Here is a 25,319-nt window from a genome sequence, read left to right as displayed (position 1 = left end):
CTGGTCAAGAAAAGGCATTATGATATGCTTTCCCCTTCCCACCCAAAAATTCCCTGATGCTGAGAATGGTTCAGTATTACCAGTGAAGTTTTGAAACCACTTACATAGAGGTTTGTTCCCTCACCAGGAATGAGGTTATCAGTTATTGAAACTGCTGTAACATTTTAAATTTCAGCACTGTGCAATTACAATGCAAATGCTGAGCAGAAGGAAGTAAATAAGGCAGGATCACTCACTGCCAGACAAAAGAAGGATATTTGTGCAGCTGCTCTAAGCTGCCTTTTCAAATCTCTGAGAAGGCGAACCAGCCAGACAAAGCTCTGAGGATTCTGCAGGACCTGCCTGTGATGGGTTCTAATGCCAATTATGCAGGACTCACAAACATGGAACAATGTCACTGTGGCAACTGCTGATTATTATTATTAAATATAACTGCAGTATCGTTCCCTTGTTTTATCCCTAAGGGAACAGACATATTCCCTCATGGTATATTTACTTTTAGGTAAACTTGTGCCCTTATGCTTAAATCTTATTAACAAAGGGCAACTCATCAGGTGACCTGAGAAAATGCATCAGAGAGCTGCAGAGTGAGAGTCCGCAACTGCGTTGCTCATCTGCTAGGGACTAGGGGAAGAGAATCTCCTGAACACAGAAACCCCTCTTCCTTGTGCTTTGGTCTTTGGAGAACAAATTCTAGCCTCTTCTTCCCACAGACACAAGCTTTGTAGCTTCATCAGATTGGCACTAATATAACTTCTGCAATTCCTAAACCTAATATAATTTACACAAAAAATTATAGTCCACATAATATTAATATATTGTTATATTAAATATGCACATGTACCATGTTAATACAATATTTTAATATACACAAATTCCATTGTTTCCAAGCCAGCTTGCTACATTACCATCTTTTATATCAACCTGAAATGTGGCTTAAAATAAAGTAAGTACAAAGGCAAAACTACAAGTACATAAAGCTAAAAATGGTGCAATCCTAGAATCAATGAAGTTGGCAGTATGTAATATGCAAACTAAGTAAGAAGGACCAGCAATATCACTGTAGAGACACTGGGCAATCAAATGCATGCAGCTCATTTTAATCTTTCTTCTGAAACTTGAGCTGGCCTATTAAACAATGACAGCAGGGATAAGGAAAACAGTAAATATTAGTAAAGAAATGACAAATGCCTGTTTATGCGTCATCATCTAATCATCAAACAGCCTGGGCTGGAAGGGACCTTAAAGATCATCTAGTTCCAACCTTTCTGCCATTGGAAGGAACATTAATCATTAGCAATTATTAAAATAGTTTACAATGAAAAGAATCAGTATATCTTTTATAACTTTTTCTGGTGTATGGACCTTCAGCAAATAATTTTTTTAAATTCCAAATCTGAAGATATTTTCTACATACTGTTTTAACTGTATAAATTAAATCTAAATAGAAAAAAAATAAGCCCATATAGTTTAAAAGAATTGTGCTTCACAGAAAGATATTGTTATTTCTCTTTTACAGAACATTTATGTCAATAAAAGGGCCACAGTTGTACCTAAGTAGACACAGGGAAATTTGCAACATGTGAAAAATGAAGATAAGAAATGTCAATAGCTCAATTCAGTGGCAGAATTGGGTCAACCTCTACGTGTACATGTGCTTCATCAGATATTCCATATCTTTCATCATGATCCTTCTATAAGCCTGCACATAATCAAACGTGCAGACTTCTAAAAGAATCCCTCTTTTTTGTAATAGATTAAACGAATTCACACTTCATCTCAGATTATATAAATTGGTAATTCCCTTGCTGCTGACTAAGAAAAATGTGAATGCAATACAGCCCTTTAAAGAGCACATCACTAAGTATCAAGTAGGAAAAGAACGTGATATTGGTCTTTAACATTTAAATAGTTTTAGAAGAAAATTATCTTTTGACTATCAGATATCTAGTGTTAGCTCATCCCAAGAATAATTTCAATTAAATTTCAGTGATCTGAAGCTTCCTATATAGAGAGGCACCAAAGCACACTTAATATCTGTACAATTGATGGAAAAATGAATGAATGCTTCATCTGACAAAAGCAATGTGGTCAAATTTTTCATCACAAATTGCCTACCACTAATTTGACTTTTTGCTTCCTTTTATAAATGAACTGGCTCAATGACTTTTACAAATCACTGAGATCTGTGGACTACCCAAAGAAAATTCAGTGGTACTTTTTAATACAAAGTTTTGTTTGCAAAGGTTAGTTCTGTTGCAGCTGCATCAAATATAATCACATGCAATTTTAAGCTTTGTTTCCAGACCTTCTGCATTTGGCAAACTACTTTTTTACACTGGAGAGGGAAAAAGATGAAGATGAGAAATTTTGATCTGAATTTCAAAATGCATTAGTTCAGACAGTCTGGAGAGTGATAAGTAACAGGAAGAATATCTCACCTGATTAGAGGAAACCAAAAGATCATGAATTATTTCTTACCAAAATACAGGCTGAGAAAGAATGTGATAGTCACTTCAAATATATATAAAACAAAACCTACCAGTGCTAAAGGAGAACTACTTGTGCTATTTATTGTGAAGGATATAAATAGCATCAGACATGGGCATAAAATGAAAGAGAAAGACTGTATTTGAACAGAAAATTAGGTTTCTAAATATCAAAATTGTGAGGTTCAGTGAATTTTAGGGGCAAGAACCCAGATTAATCTAAAACTGAAGCCTGACTGGTGGAAGGTGACGTATGATGCCCAGTCAAGGACAACAAAGAAACAAACTTCAGTGACCAAGGAAGTCCCTTCCAGTCCTGCATCCTGGCATTCTTACAATTACAACCCCTGTTTCCAAGCTGGATACTTAAAATGAACACAAAAATCTGCCACAGTATGTTTTCATTTTTAACTGATACTAAGCTCCTTTGATATGTATTCCAACAGCCAAACGTTCCATGTGGTGAGAAATTTTAAAGTGTGGCTTCTTTAAAGTGCTCATAAGAAAATTAACTTCACCCATTTTCCCCAAATGAAGAATCTGAATGTCTGATTCAGGTCTTTCCCAAACCTGTGTCCAAACCTTTAGGCCAAGTATATTCCATGTGTCCTAAATGAAGTCTGTCTGGAGTGGCCCAAACTGATGTCATGAGCAGCAGCCCACAGAAGTGTGCATTTCTCCTGGGAGAGGGATGATTTGACATTATCAGGGCGTGTTTATCATCTCATTATTACTGCCCTACCTCTCATGCAGTTCCTGTTATCAGGAGAAAGGATCCATCCTGAAGGGCAAGCACAGGAAAAAAAAAGTGGTCCAGATGAAGAAAGTAAGCAGAGGTGGCTACAGGGAGACGATGCACAGGAATTAATACCTGAAAATAAGAAAGGAACTATTAGCAATTATAACAATATAAGCAACTAGAGAGAATATTCTGTCTCATTACTACCAACAACATAAACCCAGAATGAAGACAGTTTTGCTATTTCTTTAAAATTAAAATAATGAAACTATTTCTAAGAACCACAAGCAATACAACTTGTAACAGGATATGATTTTCCATGGAAAACCAGTACATTATCATACTGATCTTTTCAACTTCCATGCATCATAAAAATTTTTTCAAACTCCATTCCATACTTTTCTGAACTGTATGGGGAAACTTGTGGGATTTGCAGTCCTTGATTTTAATAACCCTTTTAGATGAGGTATTTAAATTATTTGCTGAAACTTCTTAAAGAAACTAAAGAGAAAATAGTTGCAATGTCTTGTTCAAAGATAGTGGGAATTCGATGCTGAATTTCTTAGACCACTTTGAAACTGTCAGTCTAGTGCTGTAAAATGTAAAAAAATACATTGAAAGTCTGTCCTGACTGCTATTATTACTATACACTAAAATTCAACCAAAATCACTTCCACAAACTTGCTGCAGAAGATTTTTCAGAATGACTAATCTTCATACAAAAGCAAAAATCAGATTTTGACTACAGCCTTAGCAATTGCAGTAGACTTTGTTCTAAAAGGCTTCGAAGTTACAGGAATTTACATAATTGTTCCTAAAATAAAACCTAACAAGAACTGAAAACAAATTAATATGACAATAAAATAATGGCATGAACTCAGAACTCAAACTTTAAGAAAACTGTTCATGTCATCAGTATAAAGAATCTAAATTCTGATAAGTGTAAGATCTAATGATTTTAAAAATAGGAGAGTGGATGACAGTTTTATTACTGCATCTGGAATTTCAATCAGCATGTAATTATTTCTTGATTTGTCACCATCAGTATGTTTTGCTATTCTGCAAGTGTTCTATCCCCTCCTTTTTTGCCTGGCCACATAAAGTACAACAGAATAATTCAAAATGAAAATTTTAAAATGTACTAAACACAGTGAAGAAAAAGAAAAAAAATTCTCCAGGGACAGAAAGTGTTTTTAAACCTTGAGTTGTAAAATAAAACCTCTCAAACCATAATTATGATGAAGAAATTAATGCTATGCTCTGCTAACTGAACAATTTGCAGTGAGAATAGGTGGCTTTAGTACTAAAGTCAGAGGAAGGTTTTGTTCCAAAACGAATCCAGCACTCAAAGTACAAGTGCCTTAATCAGATGCAGGTCTCCACCTTCACTGGCATAGGGGTGTGTTTCAACAAAAAAAAAATTATATTTCTTAGCTGGAAACACTCCATACACAAGAAATATAACTAAAGCTGAAAGAAAATATTCATATCAACATGCTTCCAACTCTTCAAGTCATGCCATGAAATAAAACAAAATTTGCTATGAAAGATCTCTACCTAACAGAGATAATAATTTAGGGTTGTTTTACAGTCTTTCAGCTGCAAGAGATCATCTGTACAAGATCTCAGAGAGAATATTTAATGCAATGAAGGGATTTATTTATCATTATTGTTTCATTGACTAAAATAATGTAGAACTACTTTCAGAGAAAGCTGATGACAGTCATCTTTTAAAAAAGAATTATTACTGCACAAGAAATTGAATCTAGTATGCCACAGAGAGAATTTTTTTAAATTAAATTGCTTTCCAAAAATGCTTCAATTGTCTTGTAGAAACATCCCAAACAAAATGCAAGAAAATGGTGTATACTACCTCATTATTCTTTTTGGCTAGTTGCCATCCTGAGATGCTACCTAGGTGGTTACTTTCCCTAACACCAGATTGAACATTTGCAAGTCAATAGTATGAATTATTTGCTTGTTTTAACCCAACCCATTTCCTGAAAATCTGATTCCTGGTGTTCCAATGCATGACATTACCGCATAGTTATTTCTGCAATTACCAAAGTTGTTTTGACGAACTTACCACTAGGCTGCTTTACAGGATGGACTGCCACAAGACCCAAAGGCTGGTGAATATTATAAATCATAACTGTCTGGTTTCCTCCATGCCATTTATTGGCCCGAATTACTCGATTAGTATAGCGGTCACTCCAGTACACAAAATCTTCAAAGACAGTTAGACCATGTGGATGCTGCAATATCTAAAAAGGCAAGGTTGATTACCAATTTACTTCTGGAGATTTGCATATGTAAAGCTTCAATGAAGTAATAACAGAGGTGAGCATAAATTTTAAATAAATAATAATGAATCAACTGGGTCTCAAAAGACATTTTTCACAAAAAAAAAAACCCAGAAATATAATATATTGTCTAAAAACAGTACACTGATGAGGAAAATATATTTTAAAAAAAAACTAGAATACTATATAGACCCTGTGAGATGAAGAGAATGAGGAATTAACAAAGCAGTCTAACTACTTCAGCAGAACCCACAGATAAAGAGCCAACTGTAGATTTTCAAGAGTACAAGAGGAAAGGTCTAGTGAGAATTACAGACCTGTCAAGAACCTGCATCCCTGATAGGCTCCCCTAAAATTTACCAGAGGATCAAAGAAGGTGGCTTATCTAGATTTCAGATAACCAGGAGTGGAAAGATTGTGTTGGCTCCTCTTCCACACTAATTGCCTCATCAGCCAAAAGTAAAAGCCCCAAGCGTCAATTATTGAAAACATTCGCATGGTTATTGATATCAGCTTTTGTGTACCAGCTGAACATCTGCACTATGGTTTTGGTACAAAGACAGTGCTACAAGCTGCCAGCAGAACTTCAGATTGCCAGCAACTGCTTCACCACTTCAGCAGCACTGGGAGACAGACTGTAAGAGGGATGCTCTTGATGGAGCTGCTGCACACAGCAAGTAGTAACACAAAACCTTTCACTGCTGTCAAGAATAATAGCAATAATCATTCACAAAAGACCAGGAAAAGTTTCTTCAGGCTTTTTGTACTATATTTTTCTATGGAAAATGCACCACCTAGTAGCAGCAGTGTTAGATGTCACCTTCAGATTTCATACATGCAGACAGAACAGATGAGAATGATCTAAAGCAATATGTCTACATGCAGCTCCAGACTCTGCTGAACATCTTGGGAAACTGAATAGGATATGCAATTTCTCTTTTTCCAGCACTAGGAAGTAGATAAAATACTTCACATCTGCTTCACTCAAGTATTTTGAAGAAAAATACACCCAAGTCTATGACAAAGATAATATATCTTTAAGTACTATCAGCAGAGACATGGGAAAACATGGTTTTCCCATGGTTCTTTATTAATGTCTTACCAGATCACTTGCAACCACCTGCCGTCTGTTGTTTCCATTGTAATCACAGAAATCTATATAATCAAGATAAGCATCAGCAAAATAGAGAAGTTTGTTTGGATAATCAATGGAAAGTCCATTGGGCCAGTAGATTTTATTGCTAATAATCACTGAGCGCATTTTGCCATCCATGCTGGCTTTTTCAATTCGAGGATTTTGGCCCCAGTCCGTCCAGAACATTACATGAGCACTGAAAAAAGTAACTCGTGGTTAGCAATCAGGGGAAAAAAATCTAGCTGTCTATTGAGAAACATTACATAAAGACTTATTAGCCAAAAAATAGAAGCAATCTTTCTAAGAACAGTCCTACACAATGATACTGAAATAATTTCTTTTAGCAACATGTTTACTTAAGATATTACAGTAATTTCTGCTATAAAAATTATTTTAATACTTCTATTGCTGTTTCTATTTGTCAATAATAGCAGCATATAGAAGCTACTGGTGTCACTGGTTTTTATAGTTAAAAAGCCATCTTGTTACACTGAAAGAGAGCAACATATCACCAGTGATTACCTAATTACTTGAGATATTAATCAACTCTGCAAACACACTCAATTGTTTTAAGTTGTCTCTTCCACTTGTCGTTTACAATTTCAATACAATTTGGGCATGTCTCAAATTTCAATAGTTACATCCTAAAATAAGCATCCTTATAAAAAAAATATTGAAAAATCTTACTCTGTTCTGGGATCTAACACTAGTCCTCTTGGGTTTGTTACATTTTCACTAATCAGCACAGTCCTGTGGCTCCCATCCATTTTAGAGACTTCAATTGTTTCCAGAACAAAGTCTGTCCAGTAAAGGTTGCGACCAACCCAATCTACAGCTATACTTTCAGTCACAGTGACACCACTGTCAAACACCTGTTTAATAATACAGAAGCAGGTGGGGGGAAGAAAAAAAAAGATTATATTAAATTTTACCCTTTGCATTTCTATAGATATGGAAAATTATGAACCAAGTTTCCAATATCTTCTAGGTCTATTATGCAGAATGAATCACGTTGTACATATTCAAAATGATGGCAAAGCATAAACCCAAACATTTGTACTAACTTTAGCAGGTCTGTTGAAGAAGTTAGAATTTAGTAATAGGAAAACCAGCTTATATTTTGATGTTTTAAAAAGGGCTTCTTGAAAGCATTCAGTTTCCTTTTTCAAACAGCTATGTGAAATGTTAGCTTAGCATCTAAAAAGTTGTTTTACTTTGTTATCTCTTTTCTTACTATATTTTGATTTCTCTCTTCCCCTTTGTTAACTGAAAATACAGTGTCTTCATTTTCTCTCCATAAAAGACAAGAAAACTTATTCAGCAAAACTTACTATTTTTCGGTCAGTCCCATTTTGATAAGCACTCCAAATTTTATCCTGTGTTGTATCAGACCAAAAGATACGATCTGTGACTGAATCAAAATCAATAGCCACAATATTTGTCCCATCCCGAACCAGAGAATAAATACTATGTGACTGAGAAGTGATGTTATCCACAACGATTTGGTTACGGCTTGCCACCAGCAAAAGAAGATTCCCAGATTCTGTCAGTGGAATAGAAATTAAAATAAACCAATGAGCTATTCAACAGTAACTGGGAGAAAAAGAAACAATGAGTAATTTAACATGACTTTATAGCATCAAAACTCTATTATCTAGACATCCATATTGAAAGGAGAAGTTCAAATCAATTCTCAGGCCAAGATACAGTTATCATATCCAGTCCATCCACACTGACTTTTAAATCTCTCTTGGCTTTTCTCCATAACTCTTTCTAAAGACTTCCCTTCCAGGCTCCTATCTAGGCCTTAAGTCTTATTCCCCATTGGCTAACCAGTTTGCTACTGACATCCAACACTCATTCCTCCATAAAGCTCTTTCATGTCCCACTCCTGGTACAACTCCCAAAGTTTTTGGTACCTCCAATTAATCTATTCAGCTGGTCTACCTCCTTTGTAACCCATCTTCTTTTTTTTCCCCCTTTAGATCATGTGGGAATAAGGGAGAAAAAATAGATTACAGGAAAGCCATAGATTGCTGTAATTAGGTTGCATAGATAAGATGCTCAAAAACAACTGCATTGTAGAACCATAATGAAGCAAAGTACAAGAAACTCCCTATTAGTAATGGCCAAGCTTATGTTCAGGGAAAATGCAAGTGTCTTCCACAACCTGACTACATCCCTAAACCAGGAAACCTGTAAAGACAAATTCCACTGGGTATATGGCTCCTCTGCCCTGTCAGTGTACTACATAAGAGACAGAACAACCGGCATCTAGGCTGTATCAGTGATACTTGCTCCTTACAAATGAGCAAAGTACAGCGTAGCCATCAGGTAAGTCTTATGAAAGGCTGGGATTTAAATACTTTGTGAGCATTGAACTTTAATTTTGGCCTATGGCTTACAATTCACTGACGTGGCTTTTCTTCAAAACGCTATTTTTCACCATTGCAGGCTAAAAATAGCAGTGTTCATTTAAATATGTTATTTTATTTCAATGAAATATTAGTTTCTAATTAACCCTTCAGCTGACAGTTTTAATTCTCAAGGACACAGGCCATGAACAGCTCCAAGTGACTGCTTACATCAGCTCTTTTAGAAGAGAACAATATTATAATGGTAAAGTGTTAGGGGTTAGGATTTTTCCTTTTGTTGCTTTCTCTCAGGAAATTTTCTCCCATTTGTTGCTAAGAGACAATAACGACTGGTACTTAAAAGGGACAAAGGATATAGCCAAGGAAAAGGGGGATGATTGCAGCTGGCTGAGAGGCATTCTCTTGGGAAGGGCAGCAATGCCACGAGATTTTGGCTGGGGGGCAAGGGGCTGGGCTTGGCTCTTGCTGTCCACATGGGAGGAGGACAGGTCAGTGGAGCTGTTGTCACTGCCACCACCCAGCCCTGTACTGCTTCTTCTTTACTGTGGATGAGCCTCTGCCTATAAGAGGAGCTGTTGAACTGGGACCTTATTAACACCCCACCACACTAGAAAGAGCCCTCACCATCTACCTCAGTGCCTCACGGGAAAACCTGGGACCCTGAGCCCCCTCCAAAGGAGTCTCTCCTGGCTGTGTTCTGGAGCCAGGCTGCCACTGCCCAGCCCCGCCATTTTTCTGCCACTCCTCTGCGTTTTTCACTTCACTCCAAGCCCACAGCCCTGCCTGCTGAAACCCCGCAGATCCTGCTACAGCTGTGAAGCTTCTGATACATTTCCATACATTTCATTTGGTACTCTGGGATCTGCTGTTCCAGCCTTCTAGCCCCCTCTGCACAGTTCCTGCTGCAGCCCATTTCACCACCCCCCGCCCGCCGTTCCCCCGTGCGGGGACACGGCTGAGCTCGGCCACAGCGCCCCCTGCAGGCACAGGGGAATCATCGCACCAGCCCCGCCCGGCCGGGAGCCAGCAGCGCCCCCTGCCCGCGGTGACTGTAACTGCACCAGGGAAGGCCATCAGTGGCTTCTGGTTTGGTTTGTTGTGGCTGCCACTGTTGTTCTTTGTTTGTCTTGTTATACATATGCATATGTATACATATATTAATAAAGAACTATTATTCTTTTTTCCATATCTTTGCCTGAAAGCCTCTTAATTTTGGTTATAATAATTTGGAGGGAAGGAGGTCATGTTTTCCATTCCAAGGGAGGTTCCCACCTTCCTTGGCAGACACCTTTCTTTCAAACTGAGACACAAAGCTGGGCAGTTTTCAGACACTGACATCGTTCTTTACACTGACATCAACATTTCTCACCTGCTGCTTTACAAGTTCTCCCATCGGCTTCTAGAATGTATTCTTCATCACAGTAACACCTAAAAGACCCTCTCTCATTGTAACAGTGCTGACTACAAAAACCTGGAGGGTCACATTCATTAATATCTTCACAGGTCTTGGAGTCATTTGCAAGCTGGTATCCAATAGGACAGGTACACTGAGCTCCAAAAGGTCCTTGAATACATTCATGAGTGCAGCCAGCATTATTGTCAGAGCAGCTTTCCTGATCTGAAGTTGGGTTGGGGAAAGAGATAAGCAAATAGTCAACAAAGGCTTCCTATGATAAATTTAAGTCTTTACAATTGCATTATTAGTCTAAGACTGCTGCTAAAATGCCTGCAGAATTATCAGTTATGCAGTGTGATAATGGACTGGGGTCCTTATGCAAAATACAACATACATGGTGCACATAAAGGCAGGTAACAACATTGCATGTACTGAATCTCATCAAATGAATGCCAAACAGAAGGCTGTCTAAGTACATACAACAACTTTTTTAAAAATAGCCAGAAATACATGAACATTTACTTTACCACTCGAAACCTAAAGCTGTATAAATAATAATTTAAAATAGTTTATAATCATACCTGGCTGGGGTTCATCTGAGAATGTGCATTGATTAAAGAGAAGAAGGAGGAAAGAAGGAAAGAAAAAGATTATGTTTAAATCAATTAGTAATCAACATAAATACAAATTCTGGCTACACACAAACTTCTTGATTTTAATCATGATTCTTGAAGTTAAAAAATTAAAAGAGAATAATAAGGACTGAATCACATTTCATTTGAATTTAAAGCATACTATGCTTTAGTGAATGTGTTCAGGAACACAAAGTTCATTCCCATGTAGTTATATAAAAATCTAAAGTCAGTGGAAGTCACACTGGAATTCAGAACAGAAAACTGGACGTAGCAAATGAATTCCTTGGTCATCACTGTAGTCTCTTTTCACTGAAAGCAAGTTCCACTTAGAAATTTAAGCTCAAATTACACAGTGCTTACATTTCTGCTAGAAACAATGTGACACTAAATAGAGCATGCTAAGTATTTCTTTCTGAAGACAGAACACACATTCTATAGTAGCTGGTTGAACAGTAACTTACTGCACAATGGGGACTCATCAGCTCCATTAGGACAGTCAGCAGAATTATCACATACTTTGCTGAGATTCACACAGATACTGTGACCTGGACACTGCCACTGCCAGCTGGGGCACCGGAAAGGTTGAGTTGGACAATCTCTCTCATCACTCATATCCCTGCAGTCGTTATCACCATCACAGATCCACGCTCGATACACACAGTTGCCATTATCACAGCGGAAGAGCGATGGAGGACACGTTCTGGCAGGACATCTGTGATGTTCATCTGAGCCATCTGCACAATCAGGATGGCCATCACATTCCCAGTTACCAGGAACACAACTGCCATCTGACTGACACTGGAATTCATGCTGGTGGCACATCCCTGGTGGTCTTGTAGCTAGAACAGTGACATTCAACAGTTCAGAAGCTGTTTCAATTTTAGACAGAGAAGCAAAACCACTATGTCCAAGTTCATCTCTTATATAGCCACTTACAGTGCTATTAAGAATTGTCTTGCTTTTAGATCAGGCCATAGAATCACAGTCAGTCAATCTACATGACATTTAAAAATCTGACCAATTTAACTCCTACTTTACAATGTGTTGAAGGCAATTCAACTATTGTTATACTTTGAGCAAGCACATATTTATACCTATGTACCTGTCCAAAGCCACAGAAAATCAGTTTCTCTTTCACCACCCTATTTTGTGACATTTTAACTAATTTAAGTGTCAAAAAATTACTCAAAAAAAGTTTCAATCTAACTCTCATGAATACCAGGTTTTTTATATTAATTGATCTAATTTTACTTTAAAATTCTGAGACTGTAATGCCAAGTAAAACAAAATGTTATAGCCAAAAGGAATACACTCTCCTCTTTGATTAGACCATCTACTCTTGCCAGCACAATCTCCTTAGTTTACTCCAAGATGATTAGAGGGATGGAGCACCCCAAGAAAAGACTAAAAGAATTGAAATTGTTCAGCCTAGAAAAGAGTAAGCTTAAGGGTGACCTAATTGTGGCCATTTTTATAGGCTCCCTTCAGGTAGTGAAAGATGGGGAGAAAATTTTTACAAGGGCGCGTAGTTACAGGACAAAGAGGAATGGCTTCAAACTGAAAGAAAACAGGTTTAGATCAGATATTAGGAATAAATTCTTTACTGTGAGGATGGTGAGGCACTTGAACAGGTTTTCCAGAGAAGTTGTGGATGCCATATCCCTGGCAGTGTTCAAAACCAGGTGGAATGGGGTTTTGAGAAAACTGGTCTACTGAAAGGTGTCACTGCTCATGGCAGGAGAGTTGAAATTAGATGATCTTTAAGGCTCCTTCCAACCCAAGCCATTCTATGATTCTATGGTATTCCTGTGCTAGAAACTGTGTTTGAAATTCCTACTCAGGAAAATTATATAAAGACAAGTTTCCCTGAAAAGAATATTAAGATTCAAAGACAGCATTTGACATAGCAGATTAAAGGAAATTTTCAGAAGTATCACTTAATAACTGAAGTCTTTCTTTCAGTATCAATATACTTACGGCAATCAGCCTCATCTGAGTGATCGTTACAGTCAAAAACACCGTCACAGTGGTAGTAGGTGCTGATACACTGGTCTCCACTTCGACATTTAAATTCTGTGGCACTGCAGTTGTATGCTACAAAATTTTAAAATATTGAATTATATTTATTTATTTTACAGTGCTACACTGCATCAGATTTACCCTACAGGTGCTTAAGTCTGATATAGTATCAATTCCACTGAAGACCATCATTTCCCTCAGACACAGAAAATGCAGTAACTTCGTAGTTCACAGAAAACAGAGGAAGCAGATTTCAGCCCTCCACAACCAGCCCAGAGATCAAAAGCATCACAAACAGGGTTAATTTATGGACAGGTTTATCATGCATTCTGCTGTCTTGGAGCTGGTAATATGAGGTCACCAAAGACTCCTTTAGGGGCAAGTGTGAGGAAACAATAAAGAGGCATTCAACAAAGTAAGTTACACTTACTGCAGTCATGCTCATCAGCACCATCTATACAATCTCTGTCTCCATCGCAGACAAAGAAGGGGTCAATACAGCGATGGTCTGGACACTGGAATTGCCCGGGTTCACAAGTACCTGCCAAAGCTATTAACAATGACAATAAATGCTAATGTGCTTCTTTCCTGTCTTTTGAAATCAGCATACTGCTGAGAAAGTAGGAAAACATTATCCCTAACTTGCAGCATATAATGCAGCAACTAGCAATCATATAAATTACAAGCACTAATAAATTAATATCAGGTAATTTTTCATTTATATGTAGGCTTGGGCTCATGGAAAATAAACTAAAGATTCCACGTAGTAATAAATAACTCAAAAGAAAGTATATGAAAAAGCTATTATCTTACTTCCAGCCTAGGTTAGCTGACTACACCACTAGCAATCACTGAGATCACTCAAGAAGTAGGTGTTTAAGACATCTCAGCTTTAACTGCTTTTTGCTAATTACAGTGGATGACATTATGCAGCACCATGATTACATTACATTTGCACCTTTTAATTTTTTTATATTATTTCTCTGCATTCTACTTCTCCCTGGAACTTCAAATTAGACCAGTTTTCCACATCTTAAAAACTACAAAATATCAGTCTAATTTAGATACTAGTCCTTTTTTCCCAAATTAATTATCCTAATAGCAACAGATATACCAACAGATATGCATAGTTGACAATAAAAACAACAGATAGTCATGACACTCACTGCAGTTTTTTTCATCTGAGCCATCACCACAGTCATTATCAGTATCACATAGCCAGATTCTTGGAATACATCTTCTATTATCACAGGTGAACTGGGTTTCAGGGCATGAAGAGGGTTCTTGTGTAGGACAATGCAATTCATCACTGCCATCAAAACAGTCATGATGTTTATCACAATGCCAGCGACCTGGAATACACTGTCCACTGGCACAGGTAAAAGCTGAAGAAGCACAAGTAGTGTCTGAATTAAAAAAAAAAAAAAAAAAAAAAAGGTCTTTATTAAGTTCTCCAAAACTTGGCTTTCCTGCAACAGTTATTCATTACTCTTACAGAATGCCTAAAATATACATCAACAATCTAAAGAACAAGAAAAGTAACTTCTTGTAGTAACTGTTTGCTTTATACTTTTCCCCAAAAGATATTCTAGTTATTCTAAAATAGCCCATTAATAAGAAACAGGTTATACCTCAGTCATACTAGTTAGTCCTATGCATTAGGGGGCACATTTTACTACCATGTCCTATTTCCTTGTTTGTGATTTAAAAGAATTAACTCTGAAGAAACAGCGGCCATGTCATAAAAGCCTCTTTGATATCTTCGGTATTTTATCCTCTCTTCAATACCTTATCAGCCATGATTATCCCACTGTTCTCTCAATTTACTTGAGCAATAAAATATTTTGTGTGACATTTTACTGTAAAACCAGGAAATGAAGCAATGTACTTTTAATTTACTTAACTGTTAAAATCCAGATGTAATAAATAGATCAGTATTGCCCAAATATTATGAAAAAAAAATCTTTTGCTCTGATGTTAAGTGAAGTAAAAAGGGCTGCTTTAGTCTTAAAGGAAGGTTAGGCAATGTATATGGTTTTGTTATTTTTCTTATGGTGCTATTTTTTAAGTACCAAGGTGGCTTGTTCCTCTCTATGCATCCAAATCAGGCAAGATATTCCAATATCTTTCAAAATTTACAAAAAATAAGTTTAAAGACAACTTTCTTCTCTAGAAAATAACTTTTTGTTACTCAGTAAATTGAATTTCGAGAATAGCAAGATAATGAATATTTTCATGCATGTTTAAGTGGTTGATACTAAATCCTGTACTGCTATGATACAATTTCTGAAGTACTAATCTCCCAGGAAGATTTCAGTATTTATTCACAGATACAATCCTAACAAATTTGAGTTTATTCCAATGAAGCCATATTGACTCATTAAATTTGCTCATCTGCAAACAAGGAACACTAACTGCAGATTACAGGGATTACTTACTTAAAGAACCACAGTTTTGTTCATCGCTGTTATCATGGCAATCATTGACACCATCACACTGCTGGTATCGAGGCACACATCTTCCATTACCACAGGAAAATGAGTAAGAGCCACACTGCAAAGTGGGTGGCTCATTGGATGGATCTTCAACACATGTCAGTTGATTTGGAGCCAGCTTCATGCCATAAGGACATCCACAAACTCTCTGAAAGTTTGGTACTGGGAAGCAGAAATGGCTGCAGTCTCCATTGGGATTTGTTCCTCTATTACAGTAGTTAGAGCCTTAAAAAATGATAGAGAAGATCAACGTACACACTACAGATAATATCTTGGGAACTATTAAAAGTGCATAATAACTGTAAAAAAAAGTGCTGTAGCAAGTCCTGGTTTTGCATACTGCAAAACACAGTCAAGTTCATCAACAGCAATAGTAGCAGTAACATAAAATAAGTGTTGCATGCCATATACTCTTCCTTGACACAAATGTTTATGGAAGTCAAAAACATATTAAATTTCATCCAATTTTCTGTCAATTTTCAGCAATTGTCTGGAAATAGGTATACTACCACAAATGAGAACCTCTGACCAAAGGCTGTGAGACCACATACCATCTTTGGATTGTAGTCATTGAGCCTTAGTTTTAATCATATGTTTGATGAGTGCCTTGGCTGTTTCAAAAAATTAACTACAATACCAAATCCATGGCTTAGATTGCAGATTCACAATGAACTTAAGAAAACAGAAAAAATTAGTGATTTATACATAGTAATTACTTGAAGAATAGTAATTTGATTAACAAACATTTACCCAATTCCCTCAAATAAATTATTTAGTTTAACAAAAAATTCTACCAGAAAAGGAGAAATATGAAGCTGTAGTTGATGATACAAGTACACAAAACACAATGGAATCATAACTTCATTTTGCTTGGTTGTAACAAGGGCTAGAGGGAAAATGTATCCAGACACAAAGCAGTGAAATATACAACATGTGATTGCAAGTGCCTGTGCTGCCTCCCTCGTATGTCAGTTATGATTCAGTGAAGCCATTTATAGAATTGAAACTGGAAATCTGCTGTCCTGTTATTTTGTCTCATCTTCCCTATTTTACATCCTCCCTCTGTACAAGAAAGGGCCTCACCTATTTGAGAATGAGCGTCGTATGCTTTAACATGCATAATGTTACTAATGCCCCTCCTGATAATAGTCATTTCTCCTCCATCAGACTTCCTCACTCGAACTATTCCACCAAGTCTCCAATCAGTGAAATAGGCATAACCTGTTTTGAAAAATATTTAACATATTATATAGAAATATGACAAAAGATAAAGCATCATTAAAAAACACTAGAAGACTTTTCATGAAAATTTAACCATTTTTCATTTAACCATTCAACCATGTTTCATGAAAAAGACAAAAGGACTTTCACCACTTACAATGCTGTCAAAGTGAGCCCTCAGTCACAGACAGACATAACTTAGAAAAGTCTTCTCAAATTTTGCTGAAATTGACATATAAGAAACCCAACTAGAATTTCAAATTCCAAGGCAATTTTAAGTCACTCATTAAGACTACTTCACAGAAAATTTTAGAGTATTTTTGAAGATATTTTTATACACAATCAAAAACCATCATATACTGACATCCTTCTTCAGACACAACAAAAATCCATTTAATAAACTTTACATATAATTATTAGAAATCCTGAAATGCTGACCATCCCTGGAGTGGTGATTCACTTTGTTTGTTCAGTATGAATAACTCATCTTGGAAGCTATAATTAGTACAGCATATCTGACTTGTTGCACAACATAAACTACCTGACCTGTTTAAAATTCTTTTAAAACAAATATACATAAAACCAGTTCTATAACCAAGCAAGAAGTACTAAATACATATTTTTAGTAGAAACTTACAAGAGTGCTTTTTTGGGAAAACCAGTTTTACAAAATCTCTCACAGACTCACAGATCACCATATGACAAGAAAAATCTGTGATAATAATAGATAATATTTTTCAATGCCAGACTTACCTCCAAAAATAGTAAGGCCAAATGGGTGAGTCATCTGAGTAATATGTTCAAGAGTTCTTCTGTCCAGCCCATCAAAGGTGCTATGCTCAATTTTATCAAAAAAAGCATCCACCCAGTACAACCTCAGAGAACTAGAAATAATGAAAATATCATATCTTTTTAGGTTACATTATGTCCATTAGGAAGCACTAGCATTTTCTTAAATAATAATCTTAAATCTACAAGAAGCTGTTGGGGTGTGTGGGGAGGGATTCTGAGAAAACCTTACGTTTTAAGGCTTTTCAACCAATTCAAAGATAAGGTCTTCAAGAAAAGAGTGCCTGTGCATGCAATCTTAGTTCCTTTATTTTTAACATTAACATAAATCTATATTTTTAACATAAATCTATATTTTTAACATAATTCCTTTATGTTTACTCCCCAACAGTTTAAAGGAAGAAACATGTTGGCTCAAAAAAAGCTTCTCTGTCTTCTGTGTTGCCCTCACCTCCAGTCAATGGCGAGGCCATTAGGCCAGCCTAATGTTGTATTGACAATTGGCAAGGCATGGGATCCATCGCTCCAGGCCCTCATGATTTTTGCTGGACGGAACCAATCTGTCCAGAATATATACCTGAAAGGACATATGTCAGAAGACACATAAACTAAATTATATCATGTGATTAAACAGAGCAAACATTTGAAACAGCATTAACATTTTTCTTTGTATCACATCTTTCACATAACTTAAAAAAATATCATTTCATGTTGTCCCTCTCCTCAACTGGCAGAGGTACCAACAATTAATGTTTATCCTGTATACAACTACAAGAATCTTCAGAAGTATTATGGCCCTTCAGATATAAAATATCTGTAGCTTGGTTAAAATTGTTAAGGTTCTCATGTAATTACTGACAGAGAAATAGAATCAATCAAAAATGCATCTTCTAGAATGAATACTACAAAGAATTTTCTCGTGATGCATTTGACTTATGCTTACAGTCAAAGAGTTGAAGTTAGTGTTAAACAATTTTATAAAGCAGCAGACAAAAAAATGTTGGGATATCCAAGGATCTAGGTTCAATGTTATTCTTATGAGATTACTTTCAGAATAGCATATTTGGTTACTCATGAAAAATCAATATCCAAAAATCAAGAAATTCAGTAGTAAGACACTACAAAGCCAAACTATGCTGAAAGAAAGTGAAAGAAAAACAGTGTAAGAAACACTGTCTTGGCATTGGCAAAGAACACAGAGTATCGAATTTGAAACTGAGTGTTTCCATCAAAGAAAAGCAGGGGGTTATTTTGTGTATGGAGTCACATATTGTAAGGTCTGTATCAGATACAGATAGTAGCATCCAATATGGTTCAAATAAAGAAATTCAGAGATATAAAACTATGGAACCAATGTTAGGAGTCTGGGAATTGAAAGTATATTAAAAACAATTTAGAAAACTTCATCTTTCAACTATGAGAAATAGCTTTCTGAGTGATACAAAGAAACTAAGTTCTTTTTCTTTTTTTATCAATGAACAGGAGTAAAAGGAAAAAGACATGGTGCTTTTAAAGAGAGTTCTTTTGAGTGCTTCTGTCATGCGAAATCTCCCTCACCATGCCCTTTCCTCTGGGCGCTGAATCCTAGGCTGGAATAAAACAAACTAAATAAAGACAAGACAACTGAAAAGAGATGGTATTTTGAAAAGAACAAAAATCCAGAAACAGATGTAAATCTAATATCACTGGTTCTGTTTAAACCATAAATTTGTACATATAGTTTAAAATGAGAACCTAAACTTACCCAATAACAGGATGAACCACTATTGAGCGAGGATTATTTAAATTCTGAACAATAGCTCTCCTGGATTTATCTGCCACCCTCATCACACTTATGCTCCTGTATCGAGGATCTGTCCAGTAGAGGTTCTTTGAGATCCAGTCAAAAGCCAAATCTTCAACACTTTCCACTCTATTAGCAGTCAAGATCTCTCTTCCTAGAATTTATAACGCACATAATGATTGCCAATGTTTAGGAATAGGGGAAATGAGTGCAGTATTCTATTGACAAAACTTGTGTGGTTTCCCTTGGTAAAATGCTGCCTCTGTGCTACTTAATGTAAAGACCAATAACCAAGGGGAGGGAGGGGTGCCCTTTGCTCTAGACAAAGGTATATGTTCACAAGCACAACTGCAAAAGAGGGGAAATAAAGACTAGCCAAAGGTCAGAGAAAAATCTGTCACTAAGTTTACACTGAGGGTTTTACAAATGAGGGTCAGTAAGGTCAGTGCAGTAAATGACATCTTGCTCAACAGCCAGACTTTACCTACTCTTAACCTAATGGTCAGCTGCAGTCTACCATTAACCTGACCCAAGGCAGCAAGCCAGAACAGAAGACATATGCTGACATTTGATCATCATTCTAAACTGGAGAGAAACATTCTTTACACTAGCATAAACAGGATTTCAAAAAATCTAACCAAGTTAATCTTGTTTTTCTGTATTACAGTATCATAGCAAACATCCTGCTCTCCAGATAGGGAAATCAAAATAGAACAGTTTCATACTACTGAAAGGCATGCTTGTCTGCATACACAGACTGGTGAGGGCAAATACTAGTTGTGAGAAGTACTACAAATAGTTTGTTCCCAAATATATTCAGCAAGTTTGTCAAGCAAGAGAATTCAACAAGCTTAATATGAGTTGTACAAATATTTTTGAGAAACATTTTCCAGGTTACTGGGGTCACACTGAGATTTATCTGTATATCTCATAACATGACTTTTCTTAATTTTTTAGAAAAAACATATATTAGAGTCTCCTTACCATAATTACTCTACAATTCTCGAGTTTGATTCTCACCTGAACCATCAGTTTTCTGTTTATAGATCATGTCTTTATTTGTGTCTGAAAAAAAAATTGTGTCATCCTGAGCAGAGAAGTCAATTCCAACAAAGTATGAAGGGCTCCCTGTTACAGGTATGATCACATCTTCCTGGGTGGAGAGATTGAATGGGATTCCCCGCACTGCCGTCTGGGATGAAAACAGCAGAAACTGCCGCACAGCTGTGAAAGGAAAAATCAGACACAGGCCATTCACAAGGGGAGACACCTGAGCATTGAGAAAAGCTTTGTTTTATTTTGACAACACTAATAGCCTGGAAGTAGAAAAAGAATAGTAAGAAAAAAGGGATTTAAATACTGACAACACCTAAGAACATAAGAAGAAAAAATCCAATCCCGAATATTAGGTGATGTGTGGAGTATTCCTGTTTCATTGTTACTGTGGTCCTAATACATTTTCAAAGCAAATATTATACCTATGGAAGCAGAAATCATCTTCTGTACTCTTTTCTTTATAATCATCTCTAAAAAAAGATGCACAGGCTTTGTGGAGCCACCATGAAACTAGACAGTACCTGAGCTAGCCAGATAAATGAATGGCCAAATACTAAAATTATAGATAATATATTTGGCATGTTTTCTCAGCAGTCATAGTAAAGATGCATCAGTGACAATTCTGCACTCAAACAGGAAGCAGATGATTGCTGATGGAAACACAAAGCTCCAAAACTGAATCTCTTACTCTTGCCACGTGTTCAAAGGGAGAATACCAACCTAATTTGCACACTACTGCACAGAAAAGCAGATTTATATGTTCAAAAAATGCAAAATCTGCATATTACGAAGCATTCATGCTTGATTTCAGGATTAAGAGTTCAATCATACAGCTGTCTATGCACATTCCATATTTAACTCAAAATCCTCATTAAAAGAGGTGAGTTTAAGTTGTGGCTTGAAATTAACATCAGCAGAGAGTACTCTATTTAAATCTGTCAAAAAGAGTTGTGGTAAAAACACAAAAAGTCCTCAGTGTATTGAAGCTACTGAAGAGAGGAAAGATGTTCTAGAAACAGCTCTAGAGCAAATGGAGTAGCATTAGTTCCAACAATTGTAATTTGGCATTTTCTTACCAACACAATGTCGTCCATCCACGTGTAGGTCAAAGCCCAGGATACACCTACAGCGATAACCTAGGCCATCATTATCTGTTTTGTGGCTGAGAACACAGACCTGTTCACATCCCCCATTATTACTTCCACAAGGATTTCTTACTGGAAAATAATACAGATAGAATTATAACTTCCTCTATTAACCAAACAGCATCATTATCTTGATTTTTCAGGATTTTCTTCAACATCCACAATAAATCATGTGTATTATGTGAGAGTTACATCACATGGAAAACATACCCCACCAGTTCTACAGTGGAATGCACCGAAATCACATCAGAGGTAACCATCATTAAGGAATTCAGCTCATACAGAGACACTCAGCACACAGCATTAAGGCCATAATTTGGCTATAGTCTTCTTCACACAGACCTACTTCAGAAATATATCTCACAGAATTAATTGAATACTGGTAGCCTTTTCACTGCTTTCATTGCAGTGTTGAGGAAAAAAGTCCTAAACACCAATACTACTCAAACCCACAGGTTTCACTTCACCAAGTATCAGTATATTTATAAAGCTCGCTACTCTTGAAAGTTGCATTTGGCAGTTCCTTAGCTGCAGGAGTTGGATGAAACAACTGTGTGATAAAAATCAGCCCAGTTCTACAATACAAATTTATGTATCATAATTACAGTTGCTTACAGAGTAAAAAGTAAAAATCTCATAGTTTTTATCAATTTTTGGTAACATACTTCCTAAATCTTCCTTCATAATATATTTACGATCTTACCAAATGGCTGCCTGGCAGCATGGTAAACTGTCACTCCATAAGGTCTCAGTGAAGATTGGTAGATCACTTGAGGGTTAGACTCTGAAAATTTGTTAGCTTTCACCACTGCCATTTTGGTCCAATCAGTGAAATAAACATTATGTTCAAATAAAGTAATTCCATATGGATGAGGAATCAGTGAGCGTCCATGAGCTACTGTTCTCCTGTTATAAAGATGATTTAAAATTATTTACCTTATATTACCTAAACAATAACATTATTAACAGAAAAATGGATACAGTATTTTTAATTCATTCACTGATTTTTGTTTCAACAGAGAAGCTACTAAAGTATAAAGGAAAAAAAATCAAATTAATTGAAGAGATAAAGCTAAACATAGATGATTGACCAACTTAAAGGACATAGCAGTGAAAATAGAGGAAAAGTGTTAGCAAATTCCAAGAAAACAGAGTGAATAAAGAAGAGAGGAGAAAAGATACCAACATTCATTTTATAATTCAGTAAGTGAAAAAATACATTGAACAATAGACCTGTCAAATGAGCAGAAGACTGGTTTTGAAGTCAATGTATAGAAGATATGATAAAGGAGACATATTTTTCTTGTGTTTGAGTAACTGATCAGAGATGCAGAGATAAGCAGGCTTCTAAACAACACTATGCTCCAAGACACCATCCCATAAAAACTCAAGGACTCCCTTTTTGCATGCTGTGATTTAGTCTCCCTAGCATCATAATAGGGTGAAGGATGACTTAATTTTTGACAGCAAAGATTTATATGATGTAAGAAAAGCATTTAATACCTATCAAACAAATTAATGTTTTGAAGTGAAATATTTCATATAAACTCATTCATGAAAAATGCAAAGCAATTATGATGGAAAATAATGAATATATTTGAAAAATAATAAAAAGCAAATGCTCTAACATCTGTACTGGTGGACTATAAAACATACATTATAAAAGGGCAAGAGGCATTTAAGGTCAAAAAAGAGCAAAGAATGATGAATTAAAGAATGTCTAGAAGTAGCATGACACCATAGAAACAAAGGTGCATCATGTTCATTATGTTGTAGTTTTCATCCTTTGTGTATCTCATTTTGCTAAAGTCTTTTTTGAACTAGATACAAAAAGTTCAGTGTATCTGTAGCCTCCAAGGAATAATATTTCACCTACCTTTGAAGTCCATCATAAGTTACAGTCTCAATGTAATCAAACCGGCTGTCAACCCAGTAAAGTCTCTTTGACACAATATCCAAAGTTATTCCAGCAGGCCAGCCTAATTTTGTTTTTATCAAAGACTGACGATTTGTGCCATCCATGAAGGCCCTTTCCACTTTAGGATCACCAGATAGACTGTCCCAGTCTGAGAAAAACAAATAACTATAAAGAGATAAAAAAGAAAGAAGGTCACGTTTCCTTGAGATTTTATAAGAAACCCCAGCATTTCACATGGAACTTAAAACCAGCACCCCTTCAGAAGAGAATTTGTTTCTCTGCTGGCATACTATGAAAACATAATTTATACTTTCTACACAAAAAGTAATTTTCATTTTCATTCATAGAATATATCCATAAAGAAGCATGCTTTCACCCAAAAGACCTCAGAAATTCTAGTTTTCCTTTATTAAATCACAGACTTAGGTTTACTGCCAGAAATAAACCAGTGACAAACAGCTGCATCATGAAAGCAGCAGCCATGACTACAAGTTGCATGAAATTCCTCTTCCCATTCTCTGAAGATCCAAGTTTTCATGACTCACATATATTTCTGAAGCATATGGGATTAGGAGACACTAACTTTCCTGGCTTCATTCTATCTCTTTATTTCAGATAGTAGGAGATCTGTGGATGGTAAGTTTTAAGGATAATACTCCTCTGCAGGGCAATTCCACAGGTCCCATTTTCAGTGCTACTCACGCACACAGAACTCCAATCATAAAACAGATTCCACATATTATAAATAAATGCATTGCAGAGCCCTCTCACAAATTAAGGTGTAGAATACATTAGGATAGAATGCAAATGTTCAAAATCTTTTATATCTGATTCTAAAATTATTATTCTTGCTGTTTCCTAATTGTCTTCATTTTACATGGGGATAAAGAGAATTTCTGACATCTTTTACCATTATCTGATAAGTGTCACTTACCCAACAGTTGGATCAAGTGCTATTCCTCTAGGATTTCCAAGATTTTCAGCAATAAGAGTCACACGGTTACTTCCATCCAAGTTAACCATATCTATTCTGTTCACACTGGTCTCAACCACATATAGTTTATTGTTAACCCAATCCACTGCTAGATTTTCAGGTGTGTCAACTGAAATATTTAAAACTTCTTGGAAATCAGAGCCATCAATATTAATAGAAAAAACCTGAAACAATACAAATATTGTCAGTCCACACATGATGTTTTTTTAATCACAGGTCACATGGTATTTGTCTTTTATCACCACATTGATCCCCAATCCACAACTGGCCATCAGATACAAGCAAGTTACCCTGTAAATTATTCCTTAGGTTAGGATTTTTTGCAAAAATATGGAAAGCAATGCAAAAATCGCAGGAGGTTTGCCTTCAGCTAGAATTTCTGCAAAATGGACAAGATAACAGACTAAAACAGCCATGCCCTTTAACAAACAGGTAAAAAAAAAAAAAAAAAAAAAAAAAAAAAAAAAAGTGCACTTGCTTTCCTGGAATCTAGCAAAATCCAGTATTTCTAGTGATTGAAAACAGATGATCATGCTTTGGTAAAGCTCTCAACAGTGGCCAGAAACAAGAGGGGGAGCTCTTACTGCAGCCACCACTAAGGGGAAATATCAAAATGAAGAAAGTAAAGGAAAGCTGTCCATCCTCACAGAAAGGAGGTTTCAGCTTGTGGTCTCCTTTATCTAAGGCTAATTTTAACAGCATTCTGCTCAAGAAGAATAATGTTATTTTACAAGCAAGTTCAGAGCTACATGAAGTAAACAGTCCAAACACAATAATTTTACATATGCAGTAATTTGTGATTACAACACTGACTAATATGATTTTTT

General features: G+C 36.2%; 1 protein-coding gene across 1 annotated transcript in view; it reads right to left on the bottom strand.

Annotated features, from left to right (window-relative positions):
- Positions 1–25,319, bottom strand: part of LRP2 (LDL receptor related protein 2) — a gene marked incomplete at its 5' end in the record, with an annotated part of 115,204 nt that overhangs the window by 52,046 nt on the left and 37,839 nt on the right. Inside the window, 20 exon segments of the mRNA XM_083864833.1 lie at positions 3,232–3,360; positions 5,315–5,492; positions 6,634–6,862; positions 7,354–7,538; positions 7,998–8,209; positions 10,411–10,659; positions 11,534–11,911; positions 13,050–13,166; positions 13,522–13,641; positions 14,258–14,497; positions 15,530–15,811; positions 16,670–16,807; positions 17,561–17,691; positions 18,048–18,173; positions 19,341–19,533; positions 20,400–20,603; positions 21,512–21,652; positions 22,284–22,486; positions 23,457–23,663; positions 24,433–24,656. Of these exon segments, the coding sequence (XP_083720959.1) occupies positions 3,232–3,360; positions 5,315–5,492; positions 6,634–6,862; positions 7,354–7,538; positions 7,998–8,209; positions 10,411–10,659; positions 11,534–11,911; positions 13,050–13,166; positions 13,522–13,641; positions 14,258–14,497; positions 15,530–15,811; positions 16,670–16,807; positions 17,561–17,691; positions 18,048–18,173; positions 19,341–19,533; positions 20,400–20,603; positions 21,512–21,652; positions 22,284–22,486; positions 23,457–23,663; positions 24,433–24,656 (3,886 nt within the window).

The sequence above is a fragment of the Zosterops lateralis genome (assembly GCF_965231275.1).
Source record: "Zosterops lateralis genome assembly, chromosome: 7".
NCBI classification, from domain to species: Eukaryota; Metazoa; Chordata; class Aves; order Passeriformes; family Zosteropidae; genus Zosterops; species Zosterops lateralis.
Note: the sequence above shows the minus strand (reverse complement) of the source record. Positions and strands in the feature narration are given on the sequence as shown.